Genomic DNA, 18,090 nt, shown 5'->3' with positions numbered 1-18,090 from the left:
CCGGGCACCACCGGGGGTTACTAGGAATAATGGCCACAAATTGTTAGAGAGAAGGTTCAGGCCAGACATCAGGAAGCATTACTTTATGGTTAGGGTTGCCAGGCTCTGCAATGGACTCCCAAGAGAGGTGGTGCTCTCTCCTACCTTGGGGGTTTTAAGAGGAGGTTGGATAGATATTTGGCTGGGGTGTTATGACCCCAGCACTCGTTCCTGCCCGGAGCAGGGGGTTGGACCTAATGATCTGTTTAGGTTCCTTCTGCCCCTAAGCACTATGCAACTATTGGGTTTGCACACAGGAAAAAAAAAGTGTGTGTGTGTGTGTGTGTGTGTATGTATGTGAGTGTATGCATGTTAATATTTTGTGTGTGTGTGTGTATGTATATATAAACACACGCGCACACACAAAATATTAACATGCATATACTCACATGCATCAAGCTTATATTTCAGATATAGTTTCAAGGTAGCTAGATTAGCGTGGGTATACTTGAGGCAGAATGAGAAGAAAATGCATAACATAGGAATATTTATTTGAATTATTTAGCCTTTATGGGGATGATATAGTTGGGGATGGTCCTGCTTTGAGTTGCGGGCTAAACTAGATAGCCTCCTGAGGTCCCTTCCAATTCTAATTTTCTATGATTGTATGAAACATTAACGTTTAAAAAACGTATTTGTTATATGTTTCTAGTGCAAATACTTTTCCTTTTAAAAAAAAAAAGAAATATTCTAAAAGCAGTATATAACATATTTGTTTTTACAGTCTAATTATTGATATTATATATGAAAAATATTTTAAGTACCTTTATTTGGTAAAATATTATGTTGTTATTTTAAACTTGCAACAATTGATTATCGATTAATAATACTTAACTATTTGATACTTTCTGAAATAGGGAGACTTTCAACCAGGGCTATAAAAAAGTGCCTTAAGAACAAGAAATTGAGAGGCTTGTGATGGTGTTTGGTAAATGTATATAACTTCCAGTGTGTAAAATGAGTACAATAAGCTTCAGAGGCTCAGGTTTTTAAAGGTACTGATGTGCTGAAAAATGCAGGTGTTTGGCTGAAATTGAAGATATGCACTATTGAAATTTTCAAAAGCTCCTAAGCAGGTTAGGTAACCGTGTTGCAAGAAATCAGTGCCATGCTTCTGATTTCTTTAGGTACGTTTGAAAATCTCAGATGTGATAGGGCTATATATGTATTTCTGGGCACCTATTTGCGTATAATGTCAAAGGTATACTTTGGAAGTTTGGCCCAGAGCCAGAAAGTGGCTTCCTCAAGGTTATAAACAATCAAGTGGCATTAGAAGCTAGGTGACCTGATTTCTCGTCCTGCTTTTTAAATTGCTAGATCACATTATACTGAAGAAAGAGGGCGAGGGTGCTGGAGGAGAATGAGTTTTCTAAGAATTGAAAGCAAAGGCTGCATACAGATTTTCAGTTTGCTTTGTAAATTGCTTTCTCTAGTTCACAGCTTTATAAACAATGTATCATCAGTTTTCTTTCAGGCACAAAGGCCGTTAAACTATTTAACCTCCTGGTTCAGTAAGCACGTGTCCTTTTGTTTCTTGGTCAAAACACTACCTGCATTCTTTCATGCATTTTTTTTTTACAGTAGGACTAATCTGCTGGAAATAGCTTTTCCAAAACTCTCATTGAACTAGTAGCAGTATGAAACTGTGGTAATATGGCACTCAGTGCTGGCTGCTACCCTAGTTAAATGCCTGGGCAGCTTGTCTCTGACCCCCTTGCTGCTGTGACTACAGTTCCTGGGTGAGATAGCTCAGGTATGCTTACACAGTCTGTACTCATATGTTTGGTTTCAGTGTAGACCTACCCCAAGTAAGGCTAAAACTGTGTGGAAAAATGCCACATGTAATTAAAGACTGCATTCTAATTCATACCTGAAAAGGAATTATGATTACACAAACAGCCTTACCCTTGACATTTCCTATCTTTCAGTTGCTTAACTTTGTAACCTGTGTGTGCATATATGTGTGTATCCATATTATATTTTCTCACAGACATCATACCAAGGAATAAATATGCATCTTGTCTTTGCAATGCAAAGCAAAGAAAAAATCTTTTTATAGCAAGTAGCAAAGAACAAAACCTACTTATTGTTGTGCTTCCTATAAGCTGCTCATTGTTCTGTTCCATATGAGTTGCTTTTGTCTGGTAAGGCAGAAACTGCTTTTACCCTATTTCTCACTTATAAAGCACACTACAATTTCAGGTAACTGGTTTTTAGAAAAAGGTGTGTGTTTGTATGTGAGATTGTGTGTGTTTGTATGTGGGAGGTGATTTGCTGCCTTATAATGGAACTACTGGCCATGTCCAAATGAGCACAGCTATGAGGTGTTCTCTGTGCTGCAAGCTAGCAGTGTGTTGGGGGGGGGAGGGGGGGGGGGTGGGCTTCCCGGAGAGATCCCAGGGTCAAAAATCCTGTGCAAAAAAAAGCAGGATGGCATACATGGGGACAGCACACGCTACCCAAAACCAGAGCCTGGCTGGCTAGAGCCACACTACAGCTGCCGACTGGGCTCTGAGCAGCAGGATCACCACTGCTGCAGCCCCAGAAGGCCCCCAGTACCCCAGGTAACGCTGCTGGAGTCAGCCCAGTGCTGGCCTTAGCTTCCCCTACCCCACCTGGGGTAACCTGCTCTGCACCAGAGGGCACATGGAACAGGCATTCCCCAAGGACAACCAGCAGTGGCACAAGGTATGCCACTGCTTCTTGTCCCCGGGAAAACAAATGTCTATGCTCGTGTGGACACAGCCACCGTGTCATTTTTTTTCTTCCACTTTCTTTCTTAAACATTAATGATATTACAGTGGGGGAAAAATGCCCCCACAACTAAAAACAAAGGGGACCTTGTTAAAGTTTGCAAAGTCAGGCATCAGAAAAGTTAGGAAATACCAAAATTAAGGTTGTTCATGTTATTTTAACAGCCTCCCTTCTGTGTATGCAGTTTGATAGTCTTTAATTACATGATCACACACTATTCCCTCCACAGGATCCTACTTGACTCACTGTGTAGGATGAACCATACTCATTTTAATGAGCAGCTATTCAATAGTATGTTGTTATGTATTGCTCAATGAATGCCTCCATGTATTATTTACTATACATAATTCATATCCTGCTATGAAGACAGAATTATCAGAGCTGATGAGAAAATTAATATAGCACTATAGTATTTAAGTACATTTTTTCACCACACCATTATCAGATGACTGGTGGGTGACTGTGGGACAGAAAAATTAAGTCTAGAATTATCCAATTAAAATGCCCGGTTTGAGACATTGTCACCTAATTTTCAGAGTTTTGTCATTATATAGCAGTTTTTATGTCCAAAGCACAGCTCCAGTTCACTTCAGTTGGGATAAAGATTTGGTGAAGAGCTGAGCGCTCAGATCCCAAGGTCTCCAGTCAGGCACCAAGCAACCAAGGTGTTTGTACACGTTATACTTGTAGTGAGAAAGATATACACATATATAATATGCCTTTTTAATGCTACAAAAAGGTAGTGTGTATACATTTACACCATTTGTATCACCGCAAGTGTAGCGTAACCTCCACAAGAATGTTCCTATTTCAAACATTTTGTACTGCCACATGTAATGTTCCCTGTCGTGCTACAAAGTATGTTTTGGTCCTCTAGCATCCCACAGTGCTCCATTCTCCTTCCCCCTAAAGAGAAGCTGGATCCCTAAAAGCTCATGCATAGCAGTGCTTTTGTTCAACCAGGATCTGTAGCTGCAGCTCTGCACACCATGGCAAGTTGCTACTGCAGCACTGGAGATAGATGCTATGCCTGCCATGGTGGCAGTGGCGGAGAGATGCCTTTTTCTATTGTGGGGATAAGGAGAGATGCTGCTCTGAGAAATGGGTCCTGGAGTAATGTCTGTCAAAGGCAGCCCATGTTCTCCTGTGCTGGGAGGCAGGCTTTTAGTGATTATTATCAGTGATCAAACTGGAGCAGCAACTGTCAAAAGCAGATCAGCCCGTCTCCCACTGTTGCAGAGGTGGTAAGGGGGTGAGGATTGCTTCTCTCTTTACTCCCTTGCCATGCTTTTGGAAACTTGGGGTGCTGGTGCTCTGGTCTGGGAGGAGCCGCTGTCAGCAATGGAGTGTACTGACAGGCTCCCCCGGGGATACAAGGAGCAAATGAGTATCTCCCTATCACCCACTGGCTTGAAAACATGATTTTTGTGTGATTTTGTAGCACTTCAGCAAAGGGTATTCAGCACTTTGCAGTACTACAAATGCATGTGTGTCCAAGGCCTGAGAATATACAGTTAATGACCACCCGCAAAGAGTTTGGTTTATGTATCTTCCCTGGCATCTAATAAGAACTCTCTGGAAAAGCCACGGATACAATCCAGTTCTCTAGGGCAGCACGTAGCTGCCTTAACCATTATGCTCTCTTTCTTTCTTTGCAATTCCCTGCCTCATTCATTGCATAGTTCCCAATCTCTGAAAAAATGAAGTAGGATTCTACAAAAAACAGTCCCTGTAACAAAACAATCCATCTCCATGGTATGTGCATCCCATACAAAAAATAAGGCGATTGCATTGTTGAAAAAATAGTAAGTGGTTGTCTAATGATACACTATTCTTATAATATATTAGTGTTGTGTGTGAACCAATAAATCCAAATTAAGTTGCATGGAAAGCCTTAATTTCAGCATTTATTAATTTTGAAAGAGCATTTAATTTTGTAACCTGCAAAATGTTCTTTAACAGCTGACTGTGTATATACATGTATGTCGTACCTATAGACTATACAGGGATCAATTTACCTTCTATTTCTAAGTACCTGTAGCATAAGCTTGTTTTGAAGCAAAGCTGGTGGGTTTTTTAGTTTGTTTTTCTTAGCATCTTTAACATTGCAGCAGCCATGATTTGCATAGAATTCAAATATACCATATTTACTTGAATACAAGTGTAAGCTTTTCTCCCGATCAGCATGGGCAGAAAAGGGCCCTTATCTTATGATCTTGTACAAGAAAATATCATTAACTACATCATCTATCAGTAAAATACTACCAAAATACGGATGTGCTAAGTAACGGAACCAAACTAGGTAGTCAAGTAAATACTGCCAACAGTAAGCATGACTCTAAAACACAGGATAAATATGTTGATAGGAACCTACCACAAGGCTAGGTTAGTGCAGTTTATCTAAATAAGACATATGATAGTGCCCATTGCATGTAGGGCCACTCAATGTTGATTCTTTTTATGTCATGGTGAGCCACTACATGAACTACATTTTGACTTCTTCACTCCCACTGTTGAGCCTGCACCTTTCTTTCTCATTTCCAATGATTTCTGTTTCTTCATCAGCCTGACATGTCTGGCAAACATAATCAAACAGAGTCCCAAACAGTTACCCAGAGTACTTCTGTCACCCTCTCCCTCAGCCTGATGCATATGATTAGTGTGGCCCCACCTTTCATGAGCTGGAGCTGGTTGCTCTGAGCCTTTTCTGCATATAAATTTTTGGAGAATCCCAGGACTCATGGCAAGAACACCTGGTTCGAGTCATGAGTGGGGGCTAATTAGCACATGGATCTGTTGTAAGGTATGTCTGGAATACACTCATGCATTAAGTAGTGATGAGCTATGGGGTCACCATGGCTTGAAACACTGTTGTCTCTCCTGGGACTCAGCCCTGTGAAGTATAAGGTAAATCATGAAATTTTAAACTAATATCCAGCATAGTTTGTACTACATAAGTAAATACAGAAGTTCTGCTTAAAAGTGTGTTATGGAGTACCTGTACTAAAACTTGCGGTAGCTTCAAAAAAAGGTATTATGCATCATTTCTGTATGAATTTAGTCTATTGGTGCTACAATATATGCAAATTACTGTAAGTCGGTTTATATTGAAGTTAGTGTTTTCAAATTAGCTCCTCACTTCTGTGTGCTCTGGGAGAACAGGTTATGATAATAACAGGGGGGCGGTGTGGAAAGGGCTGCAGGGGAAGAAGTTGGTGGGGGTTAGATGACAAGGTAGTCACCTGACCCTTCTCCCCCTCAACCAAGATTTATTTTCCCTGCTGTAGCAGTAGAAGGGGAACAAATTCAAGGCAAACCTCCAATAACTAGATTATATACCTGTAAAACTATAAGAATTTTTCCATATGTAGTGTCTTATTGTTGGGCTCTCATCTTACATTCACAGTTGTCCTATAGTCAAGTAAATGTGGTATTAAAATAACATGCACAGTAGTAACTGGCCCATAAATATGACTATTTCCAATTTTATTGTAAGAAGAAAATGTATAATTTGTACCTCAAGATGACAGCGGATCTTTAATGTTTTTTTTATTATAGATCTTAATTGACTGTCTCCAATTCACTATGCAACATATAGCAAAAGTACAGAATGTTGTTGAAAATATACAGGAATTCAAGTAGGCAGAATGGAAGCAGAATGTACAAATTGGAATTTTTTAGGAGAATCTTAACAGTGTATAAAGCAAGCAACTTTTCATGCTGAAATGTATTGCCAAGAGGCTCTGATATATTTGAAACTGTATATCTATATAAAAGTGATTTTTTTAAAGAAAAGTTCTATGCAGTATATTACTATGAAGTCAGAAGTACATACACTTCTATTTCAAAATCCAATGTGCAAAATTCAAGCAGTTCGAGTTGTATAAGTGGTACCCATCAGAATTAAACCTATAACTAAAAATGTAGTGAACTTGCCAGATGATAAAGCTGGCAAGCTCAGAATAAATGACTATTTGATTTGGGGAGAGGGCAGGTTCGGGGAGGGGAGACATCCACATGCCTGGATATGTTTCTTCAGCAGTACAGTAGTTCACAACAGGAAAGAGCAACAAGTGTATGAAGTTAAGGGGCTAGGGAGATTAAAAAACAAAATGTAAACCCAGCTTTATGAATTTTCCTTTGAGGATTCAGCCTTTCCTTAGGCCAGAAAAATTCCTAATGCAGTCAAATTAAACCAGACTGTTGTATTTTTAGTCAAATTGATGCATGACAGGCATTTGGGGTACTTTGGGTTTTATTTGTTTTTTTCTCCCAAAGGGGAAGCATTCCCCTGGTGTTCCCCCATTTCTTTTCCTTTGGTATCCTTTGTTTTTCAAATTATCCTCACACTCTTCATTAGAGAAGGCTTCCCTTTGTAGATTTCAAGTGTTAAAACTGTATTGTTGTCCAGCTTGCGGCTAAAGTGAGGACTCTGATCTTCCTGCCTATGTACGGATGGTCAAAAAAAACTGAGGTTGAATCAGTTCAATCTTCACAAGTTAGTCTAAACTGGGTAGATTGAACCAATAAACAGGTAAATGAACATTTCCTTTTGATTTCAAAATGCAGCCACATGCCTGCAGTGGCCCAGGCCAGAAGCCAAGGGAGTACTAGAACACTCCTCCCTGCTCAGCTGGAGCAGACAGCTTGGGCCAGGGCTAGCCCGCCCACCCACCCTGTAATAGAGCGGTTTGCGGGGGATATGCAAAGTATCCTGGGATACTGGGGGACTCTGAATTATCTTGAATCTGGAGGGGATCTGGGAGAGAAGTTCAATAAACCGATTTAAACAAAATCAGTTGAGCCTGATACTACATCCATCCAGGTTTATCTTTAAACCAGTTTTGGCCATTTTGAAAGTGGTTTATGTTCCCTGAACTTCTGTTGTGTTACAGGTTTGAACTGGTTTCCAATAATTTATGCTGGGTTATGTGTAATTTCTGTCCCCTGCCCCTGAGTCTTGCGGCTGCCTGTAGAGTATTGCAGTCATTTCTTAGTCTGGAGACCCAGATGAATAGTTTTGGAGAAGAATGTAAATATTCTCTTTATAACATTACATGGTGTTGCTGCTGAAGTATTCAGGACTTCCCACTGATTCATTCTTTAACCTTGTGGAAGCACAGTATTTCTTCTATGCTACAGTAGATATGAAGTCTGACTGTCTCTTGCCTTGTTCCTCATTTACATCTCCATAAAGGAAATGTAACATGCTTATACAATTCTAAAACAGCTTCAAGTAGAAGCTATATATTTGGAAGTGTAATTCACCTACTTTTCACTCACTATTTAGGTGTCGATGAATATACTAGGTGCATGGCAGTGAAGAATATGTCCTTTAATATTTAAAGAAAGCACTATTATTATGAATGGAATTGGTTAGACATCATTAATTAAAAGAACCCACTATATAAGAGTCTATCCCTACATATTATGTTAGCTCAAATTTTACCCCAAAAATTTACTAATCTTAGAAACAGAGTACCTATTTGAACAGAACAAATAGAAGTACTGAATCCATTAAAGTATCTTGACAACAGAGAGAAACTCTTCCCAGAAGTATTCCATGTTGTTATTTATTCTACAAAGATCTCAAACCTTAAATCTAATAAATAAGGTTCTGATTCTGTCAAGATTTATGTACATGACCATTTGAAGTGAATATTGTCAATAAAGGCAATGCAGTCTTCAATGGGACTACTCACACATCTAAACATTATTTGTCAGATTGGAAGCAATTAAGATGGAACGATGACAATCACTAAGATTTCACAGATAGGAAAATCTGAATCTTTCTTAAATAGAAATTCATATAGAATTTATTAGGAGTCCCAACAGAAACTGTCACAGGCACTGTATCTGTGGCAAGCACCTTTTTAGAAAGCAGAGAATGATTGCATGCCAGACTATCTATTGTCTTTTGTTTTAGGAATGGACCGTGGGTTCTTTTTGTTGTTTCATTTCATTCTCTTTTGTTGTTTATTGTTTTCTTTTCTCTTCCTGATCCTTTCTAAAAATATAGAGCTGCAGTAAGTTCCATATGTATGTGTGTATATATATGCATGTGTGTGTGTGTGTGTGTGTGTGTGTGTGTGTGTGTGCATGTACACACATTGGTTCTGATCTGAGTACAGGGTCTTCTTTTATTTTTTTCAGGGTGCACAAGTGGTGAGGTTCTTCTTGTCCCTTATCCCTGTTTCTCCTTCTGCCTTCCACCAAAAGCTGCCACTTAGAATGTCCAGTGCCAATCAAATTGTTATATAAATTCAAAAGGATTGATTGAGGTCTATTTTTTTCCTTACTCTTCTAACAGTCATTGTCTTGATACTGTTTTGCCATGCATTACAGTTTAATGATAGCACACAGGTTGTACTAAGCCTGTGGGGACATGTGTGGCAGGTTGAAGAGACCAGCTATATTGAAAAACTGACAAAGACCCATGAATTGACCTGTAATGAGAGTGAACGTAGGTACTTTTGTGTCAGCATCAGAATAATGACACATATCCTCAAGCTCATCTGAACTTGCCTCCCATTAAATACCTCTGCTCTTTGAAACTCCTCTTATTAATGGTAGATACTATGGAAAAAAGTCAAAGCAGCCTTTAACAGTCACTTCTGAATTTCCAGGGCAATCTAGTCATTTTATTCTGCATTTGGATTTAGCTGGAGCTTCCAAATATAAATATCCAAATAGAAAATAAATTAGTACGTATAAGATTCTGGTGAATCACTTTTTTTGAGTTTTAATGGTATCACAAAAATCAAAATTAAATTTTGATTTGATTTGCCAAGGATTTGAAGAATTTGAATTCTGTAAACCTCTAGGGGTTTTGAGATGAATGTCTTTTTGACTGGGAATGGGGGAGCCCCCTCTCCTCTTCCTGAGAGACTAAATACTCTCCCTACTAATCTTTTTAGTCTTTCTTTCACCCCTTCAAAACTGTTTCTACATGACCAATATATTTTTTTCCATAACAGTGGACTGAGGGAGTATTCTGCAGATGAGCCAGTGGGCTAATGATACCATATTTCCTTGCATACAGCATACCCAAATAAAACATGCACCTTGTTTTTAGAAGACAGAATATAGAAAAAAAAAAAGATTTTTCCAGTCATGGGCAACTGTGGTGACAGCTGCCTCATTCAGACTCTCTCCTGGGGTGCCACACTTCCTGGATTAGTGTGTGTGTGTGACACTCTTCCTGGACTTATTGTGTGACACAAGGTTAGGCCCCAAACCATTGCATGGACAGTAGCAAGACAGTTAGTTCTTTATATTCTAATAAATAAAGAGTTTCCATATTACAAACCTCATCAACATACTGCCAGAAGCAACAGAAGCTATAGTGCTTAGCCAACAGCTATGGCTGGCTGTAAGAGAGAGAACATGAGACACTGCCCCTTCAGCTTGCCAAAACAGATACGAGCTGCACCCATCTTGACAGATACATGGCATGTGAAGTATATTCAATCATGTTTCTTTCAGGCAAAGAAAAGATCTTCCCCACTTAAACCCCTCCCAGGGGGGCTACCTTTGAGGGAAAGGTGCATGTTGCATGTGAGAAAATAAGATAATAAGAACACATGTCTTTGTAAAAGTCCATATCTTCTTTACAGTGGTAGAACATTATTTTTCTCTAGCTCTGTGGTGTCCTCCTGGGGTGTGGTGGAAGATTAGTTAAAGTGTCTTGCTGTGCTCCCTCAGGTGTAAATTCAGCCCTGTTCTAGATTGATGTTGAATTCAGTTGACCTAGCTGTAATTGGATATCTGGTCTTTCAATCTAGGAATTCAGAGGCAATGGAATGCAATAGACACATTGCTTCCTTACTTGCCTTTGGCTGTAGAAACTGTATTATCTTAATCTTAGTCATTTGAAGAGCTGTTTAGGCTCATATAGACCTTTGACTCTGAGGTTATGGACAGAAATGACACATAAACGGATAAAAGTGATTGGAAACTGGTCTAAACTTGTGCATGTAGACTGATTCAGTGTGCATATACTGGTTTCAAAATGGTGGAATCCAGTTTAAGATATATCTGGATGGATGCAGTATCAGATTGAATCACTTTAAGTTAGATCAGTCTACCAAACTTCTGTTCCAGACACAAGTTAGGTGGCAGTCTTGTGGCATCCCAGGATGCGTTGTGGTCCCCTGCTAACCTCCCCCCACAAAACGGACAGGCTAGCCTCTGCCCCAGCTTTTCTGCTCCAGCTAAACCAGGTGGTCCCACTCCTGTGCTGTCACAGAGCTGAGGCAGCAAAGCCTCTGCTTCCTAGCCCAGGTGGCAGGGAGTACAGGTGAGGGGGGAAATGGACCCCTGCCCAGGCCCTGGTCCCTCCCAGCCAGGCTCTGCACAGCAGGGGTGGAAGTCCTTGTGGTGGGGGCTTTCTCGCCCCCTCCCCTCCTGCACAACCTGGCTGATTACTCAACCCCTCCCCCTCACCAACCCCTGCCTCTCAGCTTTGGGGGGGGGGGTGGAGGGGAACAGACCCCCCCCGCAACCTCCTCACAGCTGTGAGGCAGGGGGCTGGCAAGGGGGCAGTGTTGGGATGATTGCATCCTGGCGGAGCTGAGAGGCATGCGGGGGAGTGCCCTCCTTCTGGCTTTGGCTAGTGCAGGCATCTGCCTGTCTTGGCCAACCAAAGAGTAAATGTGAGTTCTGTTCATTAATGGTTTAGTGTATTCAGCTTAGAGAAACTTGCATAGTTTGGATCAATACCACCTCAGGCTTTTTGACTGTCTGTACTTAGGTTGAATGTGTGTAAAGTAAGGTAAATATTATGAGAAAGAATGTAACTTCTTGTAAAGAGCAATACTGATTATGATTGTTTATGAAAATTTCATTTTTTCCTCTCCAGTAAACATTTTCATATTATTTTTAGTTCTGGTTGTGGGTTGTTTCTCATTTTGTCCAGTATTTGGTTAGTTGATGTTCCTAATCTCTGAATTTGTTCCTTGTCTATATTTTATAAAGACAAGTATTTTATGAATGCTGTACAAATCAGCAACGCATGTACAAACATTTAATGCATTTTATTTGTATCTTGCAAAAGATAGATCCTGATTAGAATAGTCACTGCATGGAATATGTAAAATTGTATTATCCATGATTTTACTAGCTTTATTTTGGTTAGGTCACTGTTGTTCAAAAGTAGAAATGCATGAAGTGTTTAAATCCTCTAAAAAGATCCTTGATTTATACGTCAGTACTGATCTTTGCATTCTTATTGATCTTTAGCATAGATAAAGCAGGCAGAATTAATATAGTCTGAGTAGAATATGTCTGTATTGTTAAATCAGTGTAATTGTACAAAGGCATTAATAACAGAGGTGAACCCAGAACAACCACCACCTCAGACATCACATAACTTTACAACTTGGTTCCATTGTTAATACATAATATAAATGCAAAGATAATATATACTACATAGTAGTTTTTTGAAGCATGTATAACCGTAGTAAATAAAGAGTTGGAATTTACATTATAAAAGATGTTTACATTAATGATCATCACTCTCATTTATTACAGTGCAAACTAGAATATCAAGCATGTGTCTCAGGAAAACAGATCTCAGTGAAGTGTGATGGACGTTGTCCTTGCCCTTCAGATAAATTAACAAGTACAGGAAGAAATGATAAGAGGGGTGAGTAATGGTAATTTGTATTTCTTCTTTTAAATGGAGCTTGTTTTAAGGGAAGAATATGATTTCATTCATGGAAGAGTATGTTGATCACTAAATGGAGGACGTTTTTCTTTAATGGATTTGAAATGGGGGCTACGTTAGAACACTATTTTTCCCACACAGACTTCTGCATGAAATTCTTTGACATTAGTCTTGCTTGTTATTAATATACTTAGTGTATTGCAAATACACACAAATAAATACAGTCTTTGGTCCACGCTGCTCTCATTCTGAAGGTCAAAAGACAAGGGATAATGAAGAATGCAGGGCAGAAAGTAGTTAGAAAAGAATAATTTTAAATATTAAACTACCTCTAGTAGCAATTGTATTGCTACTGTGAATTTACAAAAAGGGGGACATAGGGGAACCTGAGCTTGTTTATGAGATCTGAATGAGAAAACATCATTATTTTAGTGAAGCAAGATGTCAGGAAAAATTTTAGAGGTAGGAACATCAGGGCATCTTGTTTCTCCATAATTGAAGAAAAAAAATGTGACCAAGCCTTGCTACAATTCAGTGACACTTAGGTGCTGGTAACAGCCCACTGTCATTCTGGTAAGCTGGTAAATGTTAGACCAACATGTTGTGCATTTCATGATGCTGAAGGATTGTCTCAGGCTTGGGATAGGGCACAAAGGAGTATTTAATGTGTTTGAGTGAGTGAAATTTTAGACAGAATTCAGGACAGACTGTCTTTGTATTTCAGACTTGAAATCACCACATTTAAACAAGTTATTTGTTTATAGTACCATATTTCCTCAGTGCAAGTGTATGAAATGTCAAATTTACGAAGAAAACCCTTTTGATTTTATAGGCTTTGCAGGTGTTATGTTAATATTTTCTGAAGCTAATTTGTTATCTTGCACTTGCTACCCTAAATTATTGTGTAAGAGAATTCTTAACACCTCACCTCCATTTTAATCCTCAGCTGTTGATGAAAAGAATTTTCTTGCAGTTAGAAAAAGATTGATTCAATTAATTATTTTTAAACAATGAGTTTAAGTAATCACAATGAACACTGAGCCATGTGCATGCACACAAAACCAATTACAAATCTGCACTAAAACATCACTTAGGCCATTGTATTTTCTGAGCTGAAATTATTTTTCTGTAATAATACACTAAGAATGTAATTAAATATTCCTTACACTGGAAACTACTGCACTACAAAGGATTTTAATGTTTTTTAATCACATTAATTTACAATATCGCTGTTGGTTCCTGTTTACCGGGTTGAAAAAAATTCCCCACCATTTACTCACCAAGGTGAAAAGTATTGAAGCAGGATAAAATCTATTAATGTAAGAAGTACAAGAATCTGCATGTTCTTAACTGTGGTTAGGGCCTGTCACTAGTGCGGCTCTACCAAAAGCTGGCTATCAGTTGCTGAACTAAAGCTATTCTAGGCTATAGACAAATCTGAAGACCACCTGCCTCCTGTTTACTCAGCAGCAACATTGCAAATCTGCCCTTACTCCCTTCTAGCTTTGCTTTGTCCAAATGCTTACTTTCCTTAAATGACTGCTCTATCAAGCATGGCCTGTTATTAGCGCTGATATCTAGGTACATTGTATTGACTTCAAGATGGATTTTTTCATTACTACATGTAGGAATGAACTGTTTCTGAAGACTCATACAGCTCATCACCTCTCATATTGTAAGGATACAGGGATCAGTTGTATGAAGGAAAAAACAAAAGCAGAGAGAATTTAAACTAATCCTCCCCTGGCAGGTTGTCAGGACAAGCAAAGTACAGGGTTTTCTTGAAGCAGATGAGCAGAATATAGAAGCTTCTTTAAGGTCAAAGGCCAAGAAAACTGAGAAACGTAAAAGTGAATTGAGTATCAACTAATATTTTAGCCATCATCATAGTGCTGTAATAGTTTTGCTGTAGTTATATTTGAGTTCACAGATCCCTGTTCCCAAGTCCTCTGAAATCCACACAGTTAAATTACACTGAAACTTGGGCTCTCTCACTGTAGTTCTAAATTTGGGGTAATTCTAGAAAGTAGATCTCAAGAAAGCCCTCTCTCAGAACAGCTCTTTTTAAGTTGGTCAGATTCTACCACCTTTTGTGTGTGTGTGTCTAGGGATCAAACCATGGCTCTGAGCTTGCTCTGAATGGTCTCAGTCCCTGCTGTGACATGGCACTGAGTATGCCCTGGGGAACCACACATTGATTTTTGGCATTCAACAAAAGAGTTTGTCACTTAGGATAGGCACACATCTTGTATCCAGCAGTCGAACAGATTCCAAGGTACATTCAGTTGCTTAGTAGTGGAAAGTCTTTGTAATTCAGAATTTCCTTTTACTATGTATCCTCACTGTGGATGTTCAAGCATCCTCAGCTCTTGGATCAGAGACTTTTTATCTTAGCAGTATCCATAGAGCAAGCTGCAGCCCTGTCCATCCATGTGCCGCACACAAGGTTGCATGTACTATCTGCTCCTCAGTTCCTTTCAACTGCTTAGATAGTGATGAGGCATTCTTAGCAGCCTAAAACCCTATTAGAAGACTTCAGTTAAAGTGCTTCCTTCTTTTATCAGCATTATTTTGTCTTGTTTTTTCTGTCTTGTTCATGATAAAGAAGAGAACTTTTTCTTTACCATTTTCTTCTTTTGTTGTGGTTTGTGCCCAGTTAGTCCCCACACTCGCAACCCCACATGTGTAGTGTCCTAATATGTGCATACCATATATATTACCCCTTCACCTTTTGAACTATACTGAACAGGGGCTGTCTATCTGCCCCAGGCTCACCATATAAGCTTACACCACTCCAGCTAAATTTTACAATTGTTTGCTACCTTTTATAACTTCTTATGTACATGACACCATCCAAAATTATATTTATCCTCAGTTAAACCCACAGACCATACTCATCCCCCACTTAGCTGCTGAATATCTTCATAAGAATAATGCTACTGACAAAGCTTATCTAATAGGGTGCTGAAGATTGAATCTCAAAGTATTCCTTCCTTTTGATCAAATGCACTAGATTCAGGCAGAGGGGCTCATCTCATCTTGCTGGAGAGGCAGGATCCCTCAGGGGACCTCATGTCTCAATCTCAGCTCTGCCACACTACTCCACCAAATCCCCTCACTGTTTAACACAGCTGTATTTAACATAGTGAATAACGTTGGAATGCCTGCAAATCATTCTCATTGGCTTTATGAGAACTAGGTAAAATCCAGGGAGTTTAGGTTGTCTGGATGTGTATTATAACTCTTTCTTTCCTGGTTTTCAGACATTTGATATTGGCTAAGCTTGGAAAGGCATAATGTACTACAGGGGGAACCTTAATTTGGCACTAACCAAAGGTTTTACCATTACATTTACATAAAAAGTATACAATGTTCCAAGAACAAGGAGTAAGTTATTTATGTTTATTTAAAAACAATGAAAAAGTATCTAGCTAGATTGATTTCTATTTTTCACAGCAAAGAATAATCTAGGATATCTGAAATGGTTGGGGATGTTTTATTATGCTGCTTCAATTCATAAAAGTTATCCTAAACTAGTCATTCCCAACCATTTTTAGGCTTAAGGTACCCTTCAACAGGCTTTTGGCAGGATTTGGAAAATGTCAGCTCTTCGTTTTCACTTTTTTTGACTGCAGAATAATAAAGGAAAATTTTTTCTTTTTCAAAGAACTCAGAAAGACTGCAAGAGATCTCAATGCTCTTGACGTTATGCAGTCCTATTTGAAATTTCTGGGTTTATCTTGTGAATCACTTTAAGCACCTGGGTTTGTCTTGTAGATCAGTTGTAGCTAACATTGGGTGTTTCTCCATGTGCTTTTACACGCACCGAAACTTAATGGCATATTAGCCTAATGTGTATTAAGGCAATTTAGGCACATGTCTACAAGTGCACCCACTAAGGCACATTAACACAGGTGTGTGGACCAATTTGGGTCTGAAGTTTGTCCCAAGTCAATGGACACACACCATGTTAATGTGTGTTAGTGCATCTACACGTTTGCTAATGCAACTTTGCTATTCATGCATAAATTTGATACCTGCTTTATGCAGGTATCACATTTAGGTTTGAATAGCCTAAAATTGCCACTTTTAAGGCACATTAAGGGCATGCGTATGTAGATGCATGCCCTTAATGCACCTTAAATTAAGCTAATGCACATTACATGTACACATGTAGACATACCCATAGTGTGGCACCCTGCAGCATCCTTGAAAAGATCTAATGGCACCCCAGTATACTATAGCACCTGGGTTGAGAATCACTGTTCTAAAACATATTCATATGATCAATAGCAGAGGTGTACCAATACATCAGTCCCATATCATATCAGCACTGATAAAAGGAAAATTGACGTTACCAGCAATTGGCTTTTTTTGGCTGATGCGGCCAATAATGTCACCGATAAATTTCACTTGCATACGCATAGCCCACAGGTGGCCAGGACCACAGCTCAGCAGCATGGAGAGCAGCGTCCAGCTGGTAAGTCTGTTGTGAGGGGAGGGAAAGGGCATGGGGAGGGCAGACCAAGGCCCCTGTGGTGAGGGAGGGAGTGGGGCTGAGACAGAGGTAGGCGCTGTCCAGCTGTGGGGCAGGGCAGGGCACCAGATGGAGCCACAAGCAGATCATCTGAGGGGCGTGGGGATGGGTGAGCATAGTTCCTGCTGCTACACATACCCCAGGAGGGCATGGGAGCCATGTGCCTCCTGGATCTGTGCTTAGGGTGAGGGTGGCCTGACGCTGTGGGCTGGGATTGGGGATGGTGCTGGGTTCTTCCTGGCAGGGGGGCTGAGCTGGGGCTGCATTTTGGGTGCGTGGCGGTGGCACTTGGAGAGGGGCTACAGGGAGAGCTACAGCCACCTCAAAATTCGCCATAGTCCTGAAATATCAGTAATATTTTCTTAGCGATATTATAAATAAGTTGCATGTACTCGCACACTAGTTTTAAGCTGAAGTATAGGTCTCTGGCACCCAACTGCCTTGACTCTACTTAATTTGTGTTGTCATTCAGCCACATGGGGATTAAAATCAGAATAGCAGAAATTTCATTAGGGAGAATTTAATAGGTTAATAGTGGTATGGTAGAGAAAATTATTGGAATGCTTGTTAATTAATGTTATTCCAAGTTTATTTAGCAGAGTCTCATGTTATTGTTTAAAATAATCTGTTGCAAAAATAAATGTTTGATAGACCTAGAGTATGCCTGATGATGTTTCATAAAAATGGATTGTCTTTTAATCCATTTTGTTAAATCTAACTCATTATGTTTTTTCCTGTACATTCTTGTATGAATTTCTCTTGTTCCAAGCAATTGACTCACATTGACCACCTATTGCTTCATGCACTTTTCTCTTCACTACACTTTCAGATCCAAATGATAAATATTTTTTTTCCTGCAAGTACTAAAATAAAATTTACACCAACATGCTTTGTTCAGCCTATTACTACATAGGAAACTGACTTAAAACAAAATAAATTCAAATGCAGTTTGTATGACCCCTGCCTAACCAAACTGCAGTTTGAATCTAAAAAAAAAAAAAGGGAATAAAATGAGTTTGACAAAAATTACACAACTTCAAATTTGCATTCTTTAAAAAACAGATATTTATATGTAAAAAAAAATCTAGGGAAA

The 18,090-nt window shown here is 39.3% G+C and overlaps 1 protein-coding gene across 1 annotated transcript in view; it reads left to right on the top strand.

The window, feature by feature from the left end:
- SPOCK3 (SPARC (osteonectin), cwcv and kazal like domains proteoglycan 3) overlaps nt 1-18,090 on the top strand; it is a 345,817-nt gene that overhangs the window by 193,870 nt on the left and 133,857 nt on the right. Inside the window, exon 5 of the mRNA XM_014518612.2 lies at nt 12,325-12,439. Within this exon, the coding sequence (XP_014374098.1) occupies nt 12,325-12,439 (115 nt within the window). The remainder of the gene's footprint in view (nt 1-12,324; nt 12,440-18,090) is intronic.

The sequence above is a fragment of the Alligator sinensis genome, unplaced genomic scaffold, assembly GCF_000455745.1.
Source record: "Alligator sinensis unplaced genomic scaffold, ASM45574v1 scaffold49_1, whole genome shotgun sequence".
Lineage (NCBI taxonomy): Eukaryota > Metazoa > Chordata > Crocodylia > Alligatoridae > Alligator > Alligator sinensis.
Note: the sequence above shows the minus strand (reverse complement) of the source record. Positions and strands in the feature narration are given on the sequence as shown.